Below are 18,198 nucleotides of genomic sequence, written 5' to 3'. Positions count from 1 at the left end.
AAAGTGAAAAGTGAAAGTGAAGTTGCTCAGTCATGTCCGACTCTTAGCGACCTCATGGACTGCAGCCTACCAGGCTCCTCTATCCATGGGATTTTCCAGGCAAGAGTACTGGAGTGGGCTGCCATTGCCTTCTCCGAGACACTGTGCTAGGGGAAAGCAATAAACAAGATCCACATGGTCCCTGCCTCCCTGATGGCTCAGACAGAAAAGAATCTGCCTGCGATTCAGGAGACCCAGGTTTGATTTTTGGGTCGAGAAGATCCCCTGGAGAAGGGAATGGCTACCCACTCCAGTATTCTTGCCTGAAGAATCCCATGGAGAGAGAAGCCTGGCGGGCTATAGTCCATGGGGTCCCAAAGAGTTGGACTGAGTGACTAAACCTACTTCATACTAGAAGAGGGCATGCAGACTGGCACATAGGCCTGCATTTACATATTAAGTGACCTATGATGGGGTTGGGAAACACTGGGTGGGGCTGTAAAAGCACATGGTAGAGACGTGTAGCCCAGAGGAAGAGAGGCAGAGGAAGGTAGTCAGAGGCAGGAGCCACAAGAATGGTATTCTTGGCAGAGAGGACAGCCAGTGTGAAGCCTTGGGGGCAAGTGAGACTATAACTCCATAGGGCAATATAAAACTTGGAGAGACTGCATCATCCTATTAAAGAAAGGGAGAGGGAAAAAATGAGGCTGGAGAAATGGGCTTGAATTAGAGTGCAGGGCTTTTATGACTTATTAAGAAATTGTGAGATTTTAATATACAAATATAAATGCTGTCTTAATTTAAAACATCAATATTGTGTGGTGAGGAGCTAGGAAAGCAGTTCCTAAAATGCATATGGAAAAATTAGCATGTAAGAATAATCCTGAAAATTCTGAAAGGAATTTATGAGTAAGACTAATACAAGCAGAAAATACATAAATATATACGTGAAACTTCAGAAGATAAAAAGTTTAGTGCTAGTATGTAAACAGACAAACTGATTAACAGAAGAGGATAGATCCCAAAATAAGCCAAAACACAAAGATGATCTTTATACTTAACCATATTAGAATTCATTTAAAATTTAAATATTTAATTTAAAATTGTTATTTTAAATTAGTGAAGGAAAAGTTGAATAATACAATCAATGGTGTCAGGAGACCTGATAGACTGATCAGCTATCTTGAAACAGTTGTTTTTACTACTTCACCTTTTATATTTTAAAAATCCAGATAGAGCAATACAAAAGCATGAAATAGTAGAGGTAAAAGAAGAAAATATAGGAGACTTATTTTATACTTTTATGGAAGGAAAGATTCTTTTTAGCCTCATTTACAATACAGAAGTCATAAGGAAACAATAAATTTTACTACAAAAACATTTAAGTCTGTGTAACCAAAAACTATGATCAACATCAGAAGACAAGCAAAACATTAGACAAAACATAAATTTTCTTATTGCTAAACAGATTTTACGAATCAATTTTTTGAAAAGGTCACCAATCCAATAGAAAAAGAAAATGCCTAAGGGATATACAGTTCACAGAAAAAGAAGTACAAATGGCTTGTTGTGTGTTAGTGGCTCAAGTTTGCCTGGACTTTTTGCGACCCCATGGACTCTAGCCCACCAGGCTCCTCTGTCCATGGGATTCTCCAGGCAAGGATACTGGAGTGGTTTGCCATTTCCTTCTCCAGAGCATCTTCCCGACCCAGGGATCGAACCCTGGTCTCCCGCACTGCAGGCAGATTCTTTACCAACTGAGCTACTTACATTTACATAAAAAGATGTTTAACAAATCATAATTAAAGAATTGTGAAATAAAGCAATAATGCTACACTATTTCTCAGGAATGTGATTGACAAAGGTCAAAAGTTTTGATAACAAACAGTATCAGCTTGGCTGTAGAAAAACAGGTGCTTCCAGTTTGGGTGGCAGAATAAAACGATGTGATCTTTTTGCAAGACAACTTGGCAATATCTATCAAATCATAAATGTCATGCAATTGCCCCTGTAATTCAAATTCTAGAAACTTTTCCTATAGATAAAATTATTCAAGTGTGCAAGAACTTGAACACAGGGTGTCCAAGTAAAAATTAGTCAAATGAAATCTATTCCTTCAATGAGAACTGTGTGACTGTGAAAAAATAAGGTTGCAGTACATATGCAGATGCATACATGCGTGCCAAGTTCCTTCAGCCATATCCAACTATTTGGGACTTTACAGACAGTACCTCATCAGGTTCACCTGTCCATAGGATTCTCCTGACCCAGGGATGGAACCCACATCTCCTGTGGCTTCTGCATTGCAGGAGGTTTCTTGAGTCACCAGAGAAGTCCCACATACGTTGATACAGGAACATTTTTAAGATACACTGTTAAGTAAAAAAATACTTAACAGTAAAAAAAAAATGTAGACAGTTATATACCCATATATATGTATACATAAACGTACATATATGTGTATATATATACCCACGTATGTGAGTAGACTCACATGCTTGAGTAGACTCTTCCTAAAAGCAAGCATACAAACTAAAATCTAAGTTTCTACTGGAGAGAGAGGCAGAGGGATTGGCCAGTTGGAACCCATGATGGGAGGGAGAATAACTTTTCGTGATACACATCTTTATACTGTTTATATCTCTTAAAACATTCAAATATTAATTTTTAAAAACTAATTATGAATAAAAGTCCATATAATAACATTAATCCATTTCAAAGAAAAAAATGTGCAAAATCACTTTAAAGACTCAGAAGCGTTCCCAGGCTTGAGCAAGTCTTGGCTAAAGGCACTAACCTTTCTAAAGAAAGAATGTGTCAGTCAGAATTGGTGCTGGGCAGTGAATAAAGGAGAGAGAAAGGAGTGTCCATCCAGGGGACACAGGTCTGGGCCAAAGTACTTCAAGTTCTGCATTCCCCTTTGTAAAGGCTCTCCCATTATGGAGATGGATGCCTCAGGCAAGCTTAACTTAATGCCATTTAACATTTTAAATGCAGAATTAAGTGCCCTTGCTCTAATTCCAAGATCACCAAGCATGCTTCCAGTTAATAATTTGTTCTCCTTTATAGATCTGCTGGTGTAGAAAGCAACTGTTATGCTGACTGTGTGTCTGAATCTATGTGACAGTTATACATGCTTTACTGTATAGCAATATAGTGATAATCTGGTTTTGTTTTAACCTATAAAACCACAACTTTGGGCTTTATTTTAAGAGACATGGGGAGCCATGGGGTGATTAGAAGTAATGACATAAGGTCAGCATTTTAGAAAGCCCACTCCAACATAGTGTGGTATATGGACACAAAGAGGGTGAGACTGCAGACCAGAATGCCACATAGGAAGCTGCTGCATTTTATGCAAAAAATGATGATGGTTTTGAATTAAATTTTTGGTTGTGTAAGTATTTGTTTGATGTTTCTTTCTCCTCCCAGACTGCAAGCTTGGAAAGGAAAAGAAACCAGGTCAATCTTGCTTGCAACCATATCCCAAGTACTTAGCATGACACAGAGCAGATCCCAATTAGTATCTGTTGGAAGCAAGAATAAATGAATGAGGGAATCTGGACAGTAGAGATAAAAAGAATTAGACAAATATAAAAAATATTTAGAGAAGTGACTTGGCAAGACAATAACTGAATGAATACAGGGGTTAAGGAGTGGGAGGAGCCAAGGTTTTGCCATGCAAAACAAAACATTTTGACCAAGTGGGCAGTGGCGCCATTCATTAAGGTAGGGAACACTGGAAATGGGTTTGGGGTGACCATGATGATTTAATTTGGAAATGTCAAGCGTGATGCACTATGACATATCCAAGAAGGATGTTCAGTAGACAGATGACCCAAAGGTCATCACTATAGTTGATGGGGACAATTATTAGGACATCAGGAGAATGCAGAAGGCAACAGAAGTCATAAGTGAGGCTGACATAGCTCAGGAAGAGAAGCAGCCCTAGGACAAAGGCTGAAGGGATGTTGACTTTTAGGAGAAAAGCAGAGGAAAGGAAGCCTTTAAGTAAGAAGACTGTCCCCAGCCAGATGGTTAGGGAGAAAATGAGAACACTTCATTGACACTGAGGCCAAAGAAAAGGAATGCTTCAGAAGGGATGAGAAATGAGGCCAAGTTCTGCTAAGAAGCAAATAAGAGAAGGGTAGAGAAATTTGCCTTAGATTAGTTCTATGAAGGTCTTTGGGATGCAGTGGAGAGCAAGTTTGATGAAGCAGTGGATTGAGACTGGATTCAGAGGGGAGGAAATAGACAGAATGCAGACCAGTCTTCTAAGATCGGCAGTCAAAGGAAGAGAGAAAAGGGCCAAGACTAAAGGGACCTGGAATGATTAGAAGGGGACAGAGCCAAAGGAAAACTTTGCTAAGATGGAAGGGACCCAGTCCTGCTTAAATTCTGACACTGACAAGAGGAAGAGATTGAAAATTCAGACGAGAGAGGGCAAGTCATCAACAGAGAAAAAGTTAAAGGGGATGGGATCTGTCATAGAGGGGGAGTGATTAGTTTTAGCCAAAGACACTCCTGCCCTTCCTGTGTACTGGAAGGGAAAGGCTGGTTTCAGATACAGGCAGTTTGTTCATATGGAATATAAGTGGATAAAGCCACAAAAATATCACAGTATTGACAGAGAAAAAAATAACCAAACTCAGCTGGCCTGCTGTCATCATAGAAAGCAGGCATGCGGATTGCTCACATCCAGTCTACATGTCCATGCCTCCCACTATTAACAAAAAAAGTATGTACATTTGAGAGGAAACACCCTTTTTAATTGGTCGCATGTCTGGCTCAAGCTGAAAACAATCACCACATAAATGTGGGTTTTAGCCTCATGTGCACTGACTGTCCTTATCACATTATATTAAATTAGATCTCTCTCTCTTTCCCATGTGTATAAGCTACTCAGAAGCTTCTTGCCTCAGTAAAGTACCTAATTGGTCTGTAGCATCACCAGTGTCCTCAATAAACACTAGTTGAACTGAACTAATGTGTGCATGATGTTTGACTTAGATGACAGGCAGCCCACATGACGATCAGGAAACATGCAGTAAACTATTCCAGCCAGGAGGAAAATGAAACTTGGTGGAGGCAGAAAGATGAAAGTTGATTTCAGGCAAGCTTCTGCTTAGGGGGTCATGGAAAGTGAAGACTGGCAAAAAGGCAAGCCAACAAGGCAAGCTGCTCCTTCTGGAGCAGCGACCACAGAAATGGACCAAGAGTGGCCTGAAAAGGTCAGAACACACACACATGGTAGCAGGTATTCCGATCAGATGTAAACGGGTGGATTAGCTGATGCAGTTGCCTAAACGTGCAGGCAGACAGTGCATGTTGAAAAAAAAAGCTAACCTCTGGGCGGGGGGATAGCTGTTTCAATGGGTGGGAAACCTTGGGAGCACTGCCACGCAGGCTGGCAGGGAGAAGGTAACCTGCAAAGCCATCTAACCTGAACCAAAGCGGTGAACCTAGAGAAACTCACAGATAGGACTCTGTTGCTTAAGATACCTAGAGACCTGGAGCAAGCTCTGGGTTAGGCCTGGGGGAGGAGGCAAGGGTGAATTCCAGAACAGAAAAGAAAAGACTGGCGCCTGTGGCTGCCTGACTCAGAATCACAGAACTCTTTAGAGATTAGCATCCAACTAATCCCAACCTTCAGTTTCAGGATAATATGTACAGCATGGTGGCTGATGAGATTAAATGGTTTATCCAGGATCCCGAGTTCTGAAACTGTGAGAGTGTGAACTTGAAACCAAACTCCCATCTCCTCATCCAGTTACCCAGAGTCCTTTACACTGCTGCCTCTCTGAGTGAGTTGACCTTGGCAGGCCAGTTTCAGTTGGAACCATGGTGGCTGACCCACGGGTTCTGCAACACAAGACTTCTTCACTGTCCATGGAAGGGGCTTTGCAGCGAACCACCTGCCTGAGTGTGTGCGTACCTGTATGTTGAGGGCAGTGTGGAAGGGAATAAAAATCATGACCAAGAACAGAAGAAGGAGACTGAAGGGTCACAAAGGGAAAAGGCGAAACCCAGGAGGGCAAGGGCAATACGGGGGTGTGCATGTGCTGAGTTGCTTCAGTCGTGTCTGACTCTTTGTCAGGGGATCTTCCCGACCCAGGGATTGAACCCACGTCTCCTGCATCGGCAGGTGGCTCTTTACCACTCACTTAGCAGAGGGGCTGTGAAGTAAGGCCAAAAGCAGACCAAAAAGGGTGTGTGGTTTGTGTTGGCTGGGTTTTTTCTCTGGCTTGCCAGAGAACTCAGCGGCCATCATGTCAAGCTCCCTGCCCACTTCAGTTCCCAGGCCAGCACACACATTCTAAGACAAGTGTGCCAAGGCTGAAGAAGGGAAAGCAAACTGTCCCCACTGTGAGCCATAGTCAGAGGATTCAGGCCCAGGCCCCTCTGCCACTTTGCAGCAGGGGACTCCAGGGCACATGAAATAAAAGCAACTTTTATGGCAAAGATTAGAGTTCACAAGAACCCCCCTTCTTAAACGGCACGATATTTCAGAGGTCGAAAATCAAAATTCTAATGTCTCTTGGTTTAAATAACACTACTGTAGAACTGTTTGAAAATACCTCACCAGTGATATTTTTTGTTTCTGTTGAGAACTGTTCAAAGAGGACAGACATGTGAGTTTCTGAGTAGCTGGGTCGGATAACCCAGCTCAGAGTCGCTGCCCTGAAGCTCAGATTTCACCTAGAGAAGAACTTCTCTTGGGTTCTCGTTGAGAGAAATCCAGACAGAGTAAAGCAAAATTAAAAGTCTGAGTGGGGATATAATGCACAGCATGGTGGCCACAGTCAATACTGTAATATATTTTTGGAAAGTTGCTAAGATAGTAGATTTAAAATTCCCATCACAAGAAAAAAAAAAAAATGTGCTAACTATGTGTGGTGATTGGACTTCCGAGGTGGTGCGGTGGTAAAGAATCTGTCTGCCAATGTGGGAGAGCAAGAGACTCAAGTTAGACTCCTGGGTCGGAAAGATCCCTTGGAGTAGGAAATAGCAACCCACTTCAATATTCCTACCTGAAAAATTCCATGGACAGAGGAGCCTGGCAGGCTATATAGTCCATGGGGTCACAAAGAGCAGAATATGAGAGACTTGCACACACACATACACACACACACACACACACACACACACACACACACGCAGTGATAGATATTAACTAGATTTATTAAGGAAATCATTTTGTAATATATACAGATATTGAAAATCGTGTTGTAGGCTTGAAACTAATATAACATTGTGTGTCAATTAAATCCCCAAAATGCCTAGATGGTTTAAAGAAGTAAATCTTCAATTGTTAGAAAAAATTTTACAAGTCAAGATTCTTAAGTCTGAAAGGACCCACACCTAGTAGAGTTTTATGCCTATATTTATATATTCATAGACACATTGTACACACAAATAGAATTCTAGGGTGTGTGTGTCTGGTCTGTTCAGGAAATTATTGGAATATGAAGATTATAGGAAAGAGTGGGCAATAATTATAGGTCACTTTTTGCAATAAAAGAGGGATTCTAAATGATGTATAGTTATCAAAATTTTATTCTATACTAGAAGATACTATATTCTCCAGGGCACATAAATCATTTACCTCTTGAGTACAACAGATTACAAAGGAGATGATAGTAGAAGAGAAAGATACAAGATGAAGCCTCAATTCACCTCCTTCCCACTACTGTGCTGTTTAACTTGTGAACATTTATTTGAATAACTACACTTCTCCTAAAATTGCCTGTACTCTCAAGGCCAAATCTGAACAGGTGGGTCTAAGCAGACAAAGCCCTTAAGCAAGACTCTGCATAAACCTCTATCCTGAATTACGCTCAGCTTGACCAGAGAACTCCAGGCAAGCCAATCAACCTGACAGTCCCTCTGAGGCTGTCAGAACCTTCCCACCTACTTCAGAGCGAGGTTTTAAACCTAAGTAAGCAGATGTCTGTAAAGTGCTCTCCAGGAACCTTGGGGAGAAGCCCTGCGTGAAACCAGAGGTATGTCTCAGAAGCGCGCTTGTACTGGAAAAGGCTTAGCACAGGCCATGTACAACGTACAAAATCGTAGCAGAATGAATTCTGAATGGGAGTCAACAACTCTTAAGCTTGCTCACTGGCTCTGCTATCCCTCTTGGGGCCATGAGAAGCCAGAAGCAAAGAGAAGGCTGGAAAGAATAGTACTCTCTGGCCACAGGGCTTTCATAGGAGCCAAGACAGATTTTGTATATAAGGTTGTGGGTTCCTCCATCTACATAACCACCCCTGACTGTGGCAAAGACTCTGGGGCAGCGGCCTCCATTATGCTCTGTCTGTTCTGACCTCGCTCCAATCCTAATCTGCCTGGATGGTCCAGCCGGTGCAAGGTCAGCATCTCTCATGGCAGCCAACTCATGAAGGCCTTTCTCTGCAGCCTGGCTTTTGTGAAAGTGTTAGAGAAGAGGAAGAGTTAAAATTAAAACAAACAACCACACTCACAGTAAAGTAAACAAAAAAATATATTTGTTCTCATGCAAAGATCAGGCTATTGCTTTGTGATCAGTGGTTCATGAACTTTTAACTGCTCTGTCTCCAGTAGACATGGGTTCCCATAGACTTAGCCAGACTAAACTTGTCTTCACATCCCTGATGCTTCTAAAATGGTGGTCTGGAGTCAGGTTCAGTCCAAGGAAACAGAACAGAGGGGAGGCCCCCTAGAGGGAAGGTTTTGGCACTACCTTTGGATGCTAGCAGGAAGCTTCTAAGCCTCATGATGTCTTTAATGTGCCATGGCCAGAAAAGCAACTCTCTTCTCTGCCCCTCATTCATGCAAGGGGGGTTAAAGCAGAGCATTTCTAAGGCCCCCTTCTCCTTCCTTGATCTTGACTTTAAGTGACCCTGTGAACTTGGACTCATCAGCCCAGCACTAACATGCCACCAGTCTTCTTAGTATCTCACATTTAAAAAGACATGGATGTACTCTGTAATGAACTATATGGGAAAAGAAACTAAAAAAAATATGGGAATATATATGCATACATCAGTTCAGTTCAGTCACTCAGTCGTGTCTGACTCTTTGCGACACCATGAACTGCAGCATGCCAGGACTCCCTGTCTATCACCAATTCCCGGAGTTTACCCAAACTCATGTCCATCAAGTCAGTGATGCCATCCAATCATCTCATCCTCTGTTGTCCCCTTCTCCTCTTGCTTTCAATCTGTCCCGGCATCAAGGTCTTTTCAAATGAGTCAGTTCTTCACATCAGGTGCCCAAAGTATTGGAGTTTCAGCTTCAGCATCAGTCCTTCCAGTGAATATTCAGGACTGATTTCTTTTAGGATGACTGGTTGGACCTCCTTGCAGTCCAAGGGACTCTCAAGAGTCTTCTCCAACGCCACAGTTCAAAAGCATCAATTCTTTGGTGCTCAGCTTTCCTTATAGTCCAGCTCTCACATCCATACATGACTAATGGAAAAACCATAGCTTTGACTAGATGGACCTTTGTTGGCAAAGTAATATCTCTGCTTTTTAATATGCTAAGTTGGCCATAACTTTTCTTCCAAGGAGGAAGCGTCTTTTAATTTCATGGCTGCAATCACCATCTGCAGTGATTTTGGAGCCCAAAAAAAAAGTCTGTCACTGTTTCCACTGTTTCCCCATCTATTTGTCACACATACATTTATACATATATATTATATATATGTATATTATATATAATATATATAAAGATTCACTTTGCTGTACACCTGAAACTAACACAGCATTGTAAATCAACTATATTTCAATAAAAAATTAATTTTTAATGATTTTTGAAAGACATGGATGGCTTGGAGAATTCAGAGCAGATGCTGAAAACATGCACACAGGACATGATGACATGGAAGGTCCTCAAACACTCTCATTGCCGGGCTCTAAGCACCACTCCTTACTTCAGAGCTGATGTATAAACTGAACTTTCTCCACAACTGAAGCTTTGTGGAGCTTCAGAATCACAGTACAGGGTCCAAAGCCCTCGGTTTACTTCTGACAAGCTCAGACCCAGAAACATTAAGGAGCTGCTTCTAGATCACATAATTCCAGCTTTCTGTAACATGGTGGAGTGGGGAGTTATTTTTCTCCCCAGGTTTATAACAACCACAAGCATTCATTCACTCCTTCATCTCTGAGATCAATATTTACCACTTCACAGTCCTTTGGACAGCCCAGAGAGCAAAGCAAATGGTTATAAGGCATCCTGATTATGTGGGCTCTTTTCCTCTTTTAATAGAGATCAATCCGAAATCAAATATGAAGCTAAAATTATCAGGCCACTGCAGGGCTCAGATCTGTGCCACCTGTGGGGTGGGATTTATGTTTTTTAAAACTTAGAACAAATAGATTATGAAAATGATCAATCAACTATTAATAACTCATGGTTCATATTTTTTTCTATCCCTTTCTTTCTCTTACATACACCAAATGAGGCAAAAAAATTGCCCTGTCTAAATAACTGCTCCCCTAAATCACCCAACTGATTTGTAAACAGTAAGTAAAATAAAAAATTGGCACTGCTATAAGAAGCAGCAGGTTCAATGCTACATTCTACCCTACTGCTTTGAACCTACAAGAATCTCTCTAGAGAAGCAGTAAAGTTAGTTGGATGGATAATGTCAGGGTATAATATTCAATAATGGCTTGATATTGTTTATTTTGATAACAGGCAGGATGAACAATGAGTTAAAACTGGAGGCACCTGCTTGGTATCAAAGATTTTTAAAAAAGAAGAAGAAGAAACAAAAAGTCGAAAAACAAAAATTAAATTCCTTTTCCCCAGCTAAAGAAAAAGTCTAGGTTTTACACCCCTACAACCTAGAGATAGTCAAAGCAATCATGCAGAATGTTCTTGGGGAGAAAGAGACCTCAACTCTCAGCTGTTCAGCCAACTTTTTGACTTAGAAAATGTCTGAAATAACACAAACAGAGGTTTATGGGATTGAAACAGTGAAATATCTTAAACAAAACTAAACACAGAGCTGGGTAGCTATGACCACATCATCTTAATTTCCCAATACTTGCTTGTAATAATATATAACCCAGGCTCTTCGCTCAACTCTAGTGCTCTGAATTCCCATAAGGAAATATCACTTTTCGGAGAAGAAAAATAATCAAATACATTTTCCTGTATAGTTAATGAGAGGTGATGGAGAGGCAGAGGTGGAAGAAAGTAGGGTCAGAAGGTCACAGGGCTTTTCAATTGTTTTATCCAATGTAATACAAACTTCCTCAGCGTAGAGATAGAAGGTATGAAATTGAGATTTCAAATGGCTGTGCGGAGCTGAATTGTGTGAATAGCTTCACTAGGGAGAAAGAGTGTTTTTAACTTGTTTGCAAGTTGTATTGAATAATGAATGCTGTAAATAAGACGGCCTAATTTATTAACAAGTCCAATCTGGCTTATGCAACCACAATCAAAACTTAGGCTGTAGTTCTTAAATGCATGTAAAGCACAATTCAAGGTTCTAGAACTCCCAATGGAGGGACTGAGAAGTAAATATCGGAGTGATAAAATCTGATCCCTTTGAATCCTTTTAAATGCCAGAATATTTTAGTACAATTAACTGCAGCAGTGGAAAAGCTTACGCAGGTGAGAGAGCCAAAATTAATGTATTAATGACATAACATTACAATTTCTTAACCAAGCCAACAATGAATTACACACAGAGGCTTGAGCAGCAAAAGCTACAAATCCTATTTACGTTGTACTAAGAGGAAAAATATTAGATTGGTCTCCAAATATCAATCCCAAATCAGCGAATGTCACCAAAGAAATTTAGAAATAAAAAGTCACTGCTGGTCTTCATAAAATATGGGAAATATAAAAATGCATGCCCTTTCACAGCCATGTAAATACACTTAACACTTCTGAACAGCACATTAAAAATGGTTAACGTGGTAGGTAGATTTTATGTCATGTGTTTCTGACCATGATTTTTAAAACTCCATGACCTATTTTATGTTTGAACCATATCTCTTACCACTGGGTGAGACAGAACGTGTCTTTTGCGAAGCATTTTGACACATTCTGAAACGTAAATGGCTGATTACATAACTCCAACAACAGACTTTACTCTTTCGTCCTGTTAATATGTGACAATAGTATTGTTTGTAAATTTAACGTAGCACTGCTTTGGGATAATCATCTCCAAATAACAGAAGCTGGCACATTTTAGCAGTGTGACGTTAGGCAGGTGTGAAGTGTAACTATAGATGGACATAGACCTAGACATAGGTCACATCAGTGGGTAAAGAATATGAGACAGATACTGTGAAGGGAAGATTTTTAATAAAACAGGTTCAAACAAGGACTCTGAAAATGAAATGTCAGCATGGCTTAAAACATACGTGTAGAATCAAAAAATAAAATCCTCTCCCTTAATTAGTCTATAGGTATATTTTTTTAAATTTTCTACCATGGTTTCTCTCTGAACCTTAAAAGGCACAGTGACTGTGACTTTTCCCCGGTGTGTTTAGCCGCTCAGTCATGGCCAACTCTTTGCAACCCCATGGACTGTAGCCGGCCAGGCTCTTCTGTCCATGTGGATTCTCAGGCAATTTCCCCAACATATAGATATTAAGAGATTTACTATTTTTAAATGATATAGTAAACTGTTTCAGCAAGTTCTAATCACACTTTATTTAGCTACATTAGTCCTACTTTTAAAAAACAGAAACATATCATTTCAGCTAAACTTCATTAAACTAGAACTTTAAAACAGGTTATTTTAGGAATACCATTGGGTCTAATAACAAAGTAAAAAAAAAAAAAGTGTAATTTGGTTCCAACTGTAGCTGGTATCCACTGGCCAAGAATTGAAAAGCTGTTCAAGCAAATATTAATATGTAAGAAAGAGAGCACAGATGGTGTCATATAAGGATGAGAGTGAAACAAGTCCAACCACTGATGTCATTTTGATATCAAAGCAAAAGAATTCAAAATAATTATATGAAGTGCTTTACAAACAAGGATCTCAATACATTTTACAGATAAAGACACTGGGGCATAAACTGACAAGGCTCAAATAAAGCTGAGGGAATGAGCAGAGAAAAGTACTTTTTCTCAGAGCTCACCTCTATCAGCTTGACTCCTGTTTCTAAACTAATTCCCCATTCCTATACACTGAGCTTACACACCTCTCCATCCCCTGAATCTCAATGGATTTTCAAATCAGAAGAAAATGAGTAGAAATTAGGAATTATGATTACTATTATTAGATGAATAACTGTGACAAATGCTTTAGTAAATGTAAAAAAAAAAATGTAAGTCTGAAAATGGGAACCTGCCATCAGATAAAAGAAAATAACAACAATTGTGAGAACTGATATAGGAAAACTCTACGCAAATCTGTTATTAATAATTTCATATCTATCAGGCTGCTAAGACCACTCAGGCGTAAAATAATATTTTTTAAAGAGAGTTTTCCTCAAATTATGGCCTTAAAAATACTAAACTGAAAAAAATAATAATTAGCCCTGTTTCCTCCTTCATTATCTATCTAGCACCTAATACAGAATTTTAAAACAATCACAAAGAAAACACCACCTAACTGTTTTCAGGCATTCCTCATGGTCTCAAAATAGTCTGAAGGGCTCTGAATTCCATATGGCTTCCTCCATCTGACTACTGACACCCTATCTCATGAAAAAGACACAAATCCTGACAAAAGGCCACCGACATTCTGACCAGCCTGGCGAGCCTCTACCAGCCCAAGCCAGGGTCGGCGCGGTCGGGAGCCTACCCACCCTTCCTGTCCAGCTCTGCCTGCTGCTCTCCTTGCCAAAAGGATTGCGATCTGAGCATCCTGGATCCAGCCTGACAGCTGGCTGCTCCCGGCACATCTCAGCACTGCTGGGCCGGCACGTTTTCCTCTGTTCTGTTGTCATTTCCTTCTGCCTCAGCCCTCTAACAAGAGCATCACCAACAGGACAAACAGCAGAGGCTGGGAAGGTCTCTTACTTACATTAAAAAACAGGTTGTCTCGGTCAACAACGTTGGCATAGCCAGGGTGTGTGTTATCCGAGGCGGGGGCGGGGGGGGGGGGTGGGCACGGTGTTGAGGGGGGAGATGCATGCGCACTCGCCAACCGGAAGGCCACAGCCCAAGCCTTACTTTCAACGCTGTCTCTCCTGGTGTCAACAGTCTCAAGTAAACCGGGAGAAACTTTGCCTTACAATCCTTTTTATGGATGAATAAAATATCATTTTAATGAAACATATAAAAGGGCAAAGTTGCTGGCTGGGGGAATCTCTAATAGAAGGAACAAGGGAATGCTAGAGAAAGGACTGGTGAGCCCCTAGTTGGTAACAGATTGTCACAACGCATCAGACGAGGCCAGAAATACACAATTCTGCTTCTCCAATGGACCAGGACAAGTTCAAGCACTTCCAGGGACATAGGGGTCCCAGGGTGAAGACTGTATTCATCAGAGTATTCCATGCTGCTTTATCATCCAACCTCCTCCTGGGGAACTATTCAATGGGCAATTACGATTTATAATCCAAATGATCTCAAAATTCTATCTCTGGGAAGTCAAGTCCAAATTAAATCAGACCAGGCTTTTAGGCTTCCAAGGATCACATTTTCTCTTTTGAGCCCAGTGCATTTCAACACTCAGAACTTCTCCTCTTACAGATTATTTTCAAGGCCATCTCTGGATACAATCTCCTATGCAAAATCTGATGTATAAAATGAAAAAGGAAACTGGTAAACTCCAGCTCTCAGAGAAAGAAGCTAAGGGGGAGACACTCTAACTTCCTTCAGCAGATTTTTCCAAAGTTACTTATTTTAACCTCCTTTCTCATAAATATTACTGGAACTGCTCCTAACCCAATATACACAGAGAACCTTATGAAACAAAAATGTCCAAAAATTAAGTTATTGCATATGGAAAGACTAAAGCATACCCAGCAGGGCTTTGGAATATAAAGTGTATAAGAATACCATATAATAGACATCTATTATTTAGAACATTTTAAATTATCACACTTCTCCCAGTGTTAACAGCACCAAGGCAGTGAAACAGGTAACTGACACAGGGCCCAGCCCTGCACCTCTCTTCTCTGACTTCTCCCCAGACTTGAGACAACACTCATGCCCAGGAGGGACCCGCCTGACCAGCCTAGCCCTAGAGTCAAGGAGAGGATGAAGAAGGAAGAGGACCAGGAACTCACATTTCGGTGATGTTCTCAGGATCTGCACTGGTAGACTCCAGCCTCGGAAACGCCACGATGCCAGGAGAAGGATCGCCGCACCAGATCCGAGAGGCGCTGCACTTGCAGGATGTGGGACAGGCAAGAGCGGCCCTCCAGAAGCCCACAATCAGCCAGCAGAAGCCCCAGAGCCGCGCCATGGCGGGTCCATGCCACCTGGTCCAGGACGACATTCCTAGCCACCAGTACCAGCCCGAGTCAGCCTGAGTGCGTGTCGCTGAGCTGTCCCGGCCGGTCTCCCCTGCCCGCGCCGAGTGGCCTTTGCCGCGCTCACCACTCTTTCCTCTCGGTGCTGGTCTCAGGCGCGCAGAGCCGAGCGTGTCAGGGGCTGAGCGTGTCCTGTCGGGCGGCACCGTTCACAGTGGCAGGGGCATCTCGGGCCTTCTCACAGGGGGCGCTACCGCCTCTCGGAGCTCCGCTGCGGCCGCCGCTGCATGGCCCAGCGAGCCGAGCACCGGCCCGCGGCGCTCCCGGGATGCTCTGGGGCTCAGGCTTCTGGCTAGACGCGCGCTGCGATCCGGGACGCACCTCGGGGCTGAGGACAAACAGATACGCGTAAGGCTGAGCTCAAGACCCTATACGCCACTAACTGGGGTACTCTCCCTCCGCGCTCGCGTCACCCCCACCGCGAGCCCAGCTGGGATACTGGGGATAGATGAGTGCCCAGCTCCGGCCGGCCCCAGAAATAAACTTGCCCCTCGATGGCACTGACGCCGCGGGCCACCACTGTGCCCACTCTCTCCCGGTGCCTAAGGCTGAAGGAGGGGAAAATAGGGCAAGGGACAGGATCCCATGGCACCGGCCAGGGGTAGGACTCCTTAAAGGGAGGCGCGGAGATTGCCGAGAACGCTGGTTCCGCGACGGGGCCCCCGAATGATGCTGCAGAATCCGCCACGGCCCCTGGGCGCAGGGGGCGCGGGCAGGTGGCGCGGCGCGTCCCACCTGGGAAGCCGACGCGGCCACCCCAAGGGGGACAATGAGGGCCGAGACGACGGAGGTCACTGTCCGCGCTGCTCACCCCGGCTCCGGCGCCTACCGCCAGCCGGCGGCGCCTGGGTCCAGGCTCCTCCTGCCGCTGGGCACGGAGCTCGGAGAGCTCGAGCGAAGCAGCGAGCGAGGCTCCTGCTCCAACCTAATTCCGGGAGCCGCCGCCGCCGCCGCCGCCGCCGCCGCCGCCGCCTCCTCTGCTACTGCTGGCGAAGTGACGTGAGGGCTGACGCAGAGCAGGGGCAGAAACTCCAGAAAATTAGTCTGAAATCCAAAAACACACACGCTCATACACACACAAACCCATAACACCCTCCAGACAAAAGCAACAGGGAGGGGAGGGGAATCTGGGGGCGAGCGGGGAGGAGGGAGGCATCGGTGCCACTGGCCAGAAGCAGACAGCAGCAGCATGTGGGAGTTCACACACGCGCACACCCGCACACAGCCTGGCCGTGTAGACGCGCGCGCCTGTGTGTGCGTGTGTGTGCGTGCATTTAGACCCAGGTACCTCTAAGCTGAACCATTCCCCGGCTCTGACACCTCCCAGTCCCTAATTCACACCCAGGTCTCTTCTAAAATCGCAGTAGAGGCCGTCTCCTCTTTTGAAATGGAAACCGGGCTCGGTTCAGCTCTGAAAAATGCGCTGATTCTTATTATAGGAATCCTCCCTCCCTTTTCCCTCCCCGCTGCATTCTCCCTTCCCATCCTGCCTAAAAGGGAGGACGAGCTATCCTAAAAATAAATAAATATTGTAAACACAGAAACGTGTCCAGCGTTGGTAACCAAGGATAACCGCCCCTATTCCGGGTCATCCATTTGGGGATCGGTGTTTTCGGAGGGTCTTCCTGTTGGTGCTTTGGCAGAGGGAGGGCAGTCTCCAAATGCAACTCCAGCTCTCTAAGCGAGTCTTTTACCCTGTCGTTTTCTGGCATCACACACCCGGGAAACAGAGACATGTGAGGGGAAGGGAGAGCGCCTGACGCGTATTGGGTTCCCTAAATGCGCGGTAGCAACCCTGGCCTGTCCGATGTGTGGCGCCGCGTCATTTTATCTCATCCTTCATCCCGGGAGGATGCAGCCATTCCCTGATCTTAGCTTCACTCCCCGCTATGCCCACCCTCACGAGGGGCACCCAGAGCCCTCGCTCCCCTGCCGTACCTTGAGCGTTTTCGTGTGTGCGTGGGTGAGAGCGAACGCGTGCCTTGCGCCCGCGCTGCCCGGAGCACGACACACATCCAGCTACTGAGAAGCCCGGCGCGGGCAGAGCCCGGGGGTCTCACTAGGGACAAACGAGGTGATCCGGGAGGGTCGAGTGACAAACTCTAACTGCACTGAGGGCGCAGTTAAATGATGGCTGCGGGGCATTCGAAAGCCTTGTCTGAGAATCCGTCTTCCCATTTGCGGCTCGGAGAGTCTTTTTCCGCAGTCATTTAAAAGAGAACTGGGAAAATGCACCGCAGTGCCTGACACTTCCGAGGGCTCTGGTGCCCCCGCGCGGGGAGAGAGCGCCCGGCACGCTTGGGAGCACCAACCCACGGCCACGGCGGCGCCAGGCACTGCGCTGGGGGCGCTCTCTGGCTCCAGACGCGCAACCCGCGGCGCCCGACGCGTGCGCACCCATGCCCGACCCGTGAGCCGCTCACCAGCCCTCGCCAGCTTCCTCCCAGGAAAAAGGCTGGCAAACCTCCCCGCGAAAAAGGGCGACGGGGATGGGATCTCCTTCAAAAGATAAGTATGTCTGCAAATCTATCCGAAAATGCTGGGGATGGGTAGGATCGAGAACCCTGAACGTCAAGGTGAATGCTGAGATCTCGGCTGTGCCTTAAATAATACAAGGGAACTGAAAGCATTTAGTGGGGCTTTCGTACAGACCCTGGGCTCTGAGTGTAAGTGGGAATCCTTGGGCAACATCCAAATGATCTCTTTGCAGGCCTTTGCAAGGCCAGTAGGCCTTTCCCTCACCGCCATCACTTGGCTGTGACACGCCTTGGGTGCTGAACTGGCC

The 18,198-nt window shown here is 44.3% G+C and overlaps 1 protein-coding gene across 13 annotated transcripts in view; it reads right to left on the bottom strand.

Moving 5' to 3' along the window:
• NTRK2 (neurotrophic receptor tyrosine kinase 2) overlaps positions 1-17,645 on the bottom strand; it is a 402,024-nt gene extending 384,379 nt beyond the window's left edge. For 2 of the 13 annotated variants that reach the window (XM_018052423.1, XM_018052430.1), the window contains exons 1-3: positions 17,352-17,645; positions 16,225-16,457; positions 15,168-15,741 (exon numbers count right to left, since the gene is read on the bottom strand). In XM_018052423.1, coding sequence (XP_017907912.1) covers positions 15,168-15,379 — 212 coding nt within the window. In that variant the 5' untranslated portion in view covers positions 15,380-15,741; positions 16,225-16,457; positions 17,352-17,645. Of the gene's footprint in view, positions 1-15,167; positions 15,742-16,148; positions 16,847-16,952; positions 17,107-17,351 lie in introns of those variants that run through there. The other 11 variants (XM_018052433.1, XM_018052434.1, XM_018052429.1 and 8 more) reach the window with 10 other exon arrangements.

The sequence above is a fragment of the Capra hircus genome, chromosome 8, assembly GCF_001704415.2.
Source record: "Capra hircus breed San Clemente chromosome 8, ASM170441v1, whole genome shotgun sequence".
Taxonomy (NCBI): Eukaryota; Metazoa; Chordata; class Mammalia; order Artiodactyla; family Bovidae; genus Capra; species Capra hircus.
This window is presented reverse-complemented; position numbering and strand designations above follow the sequence as displayed.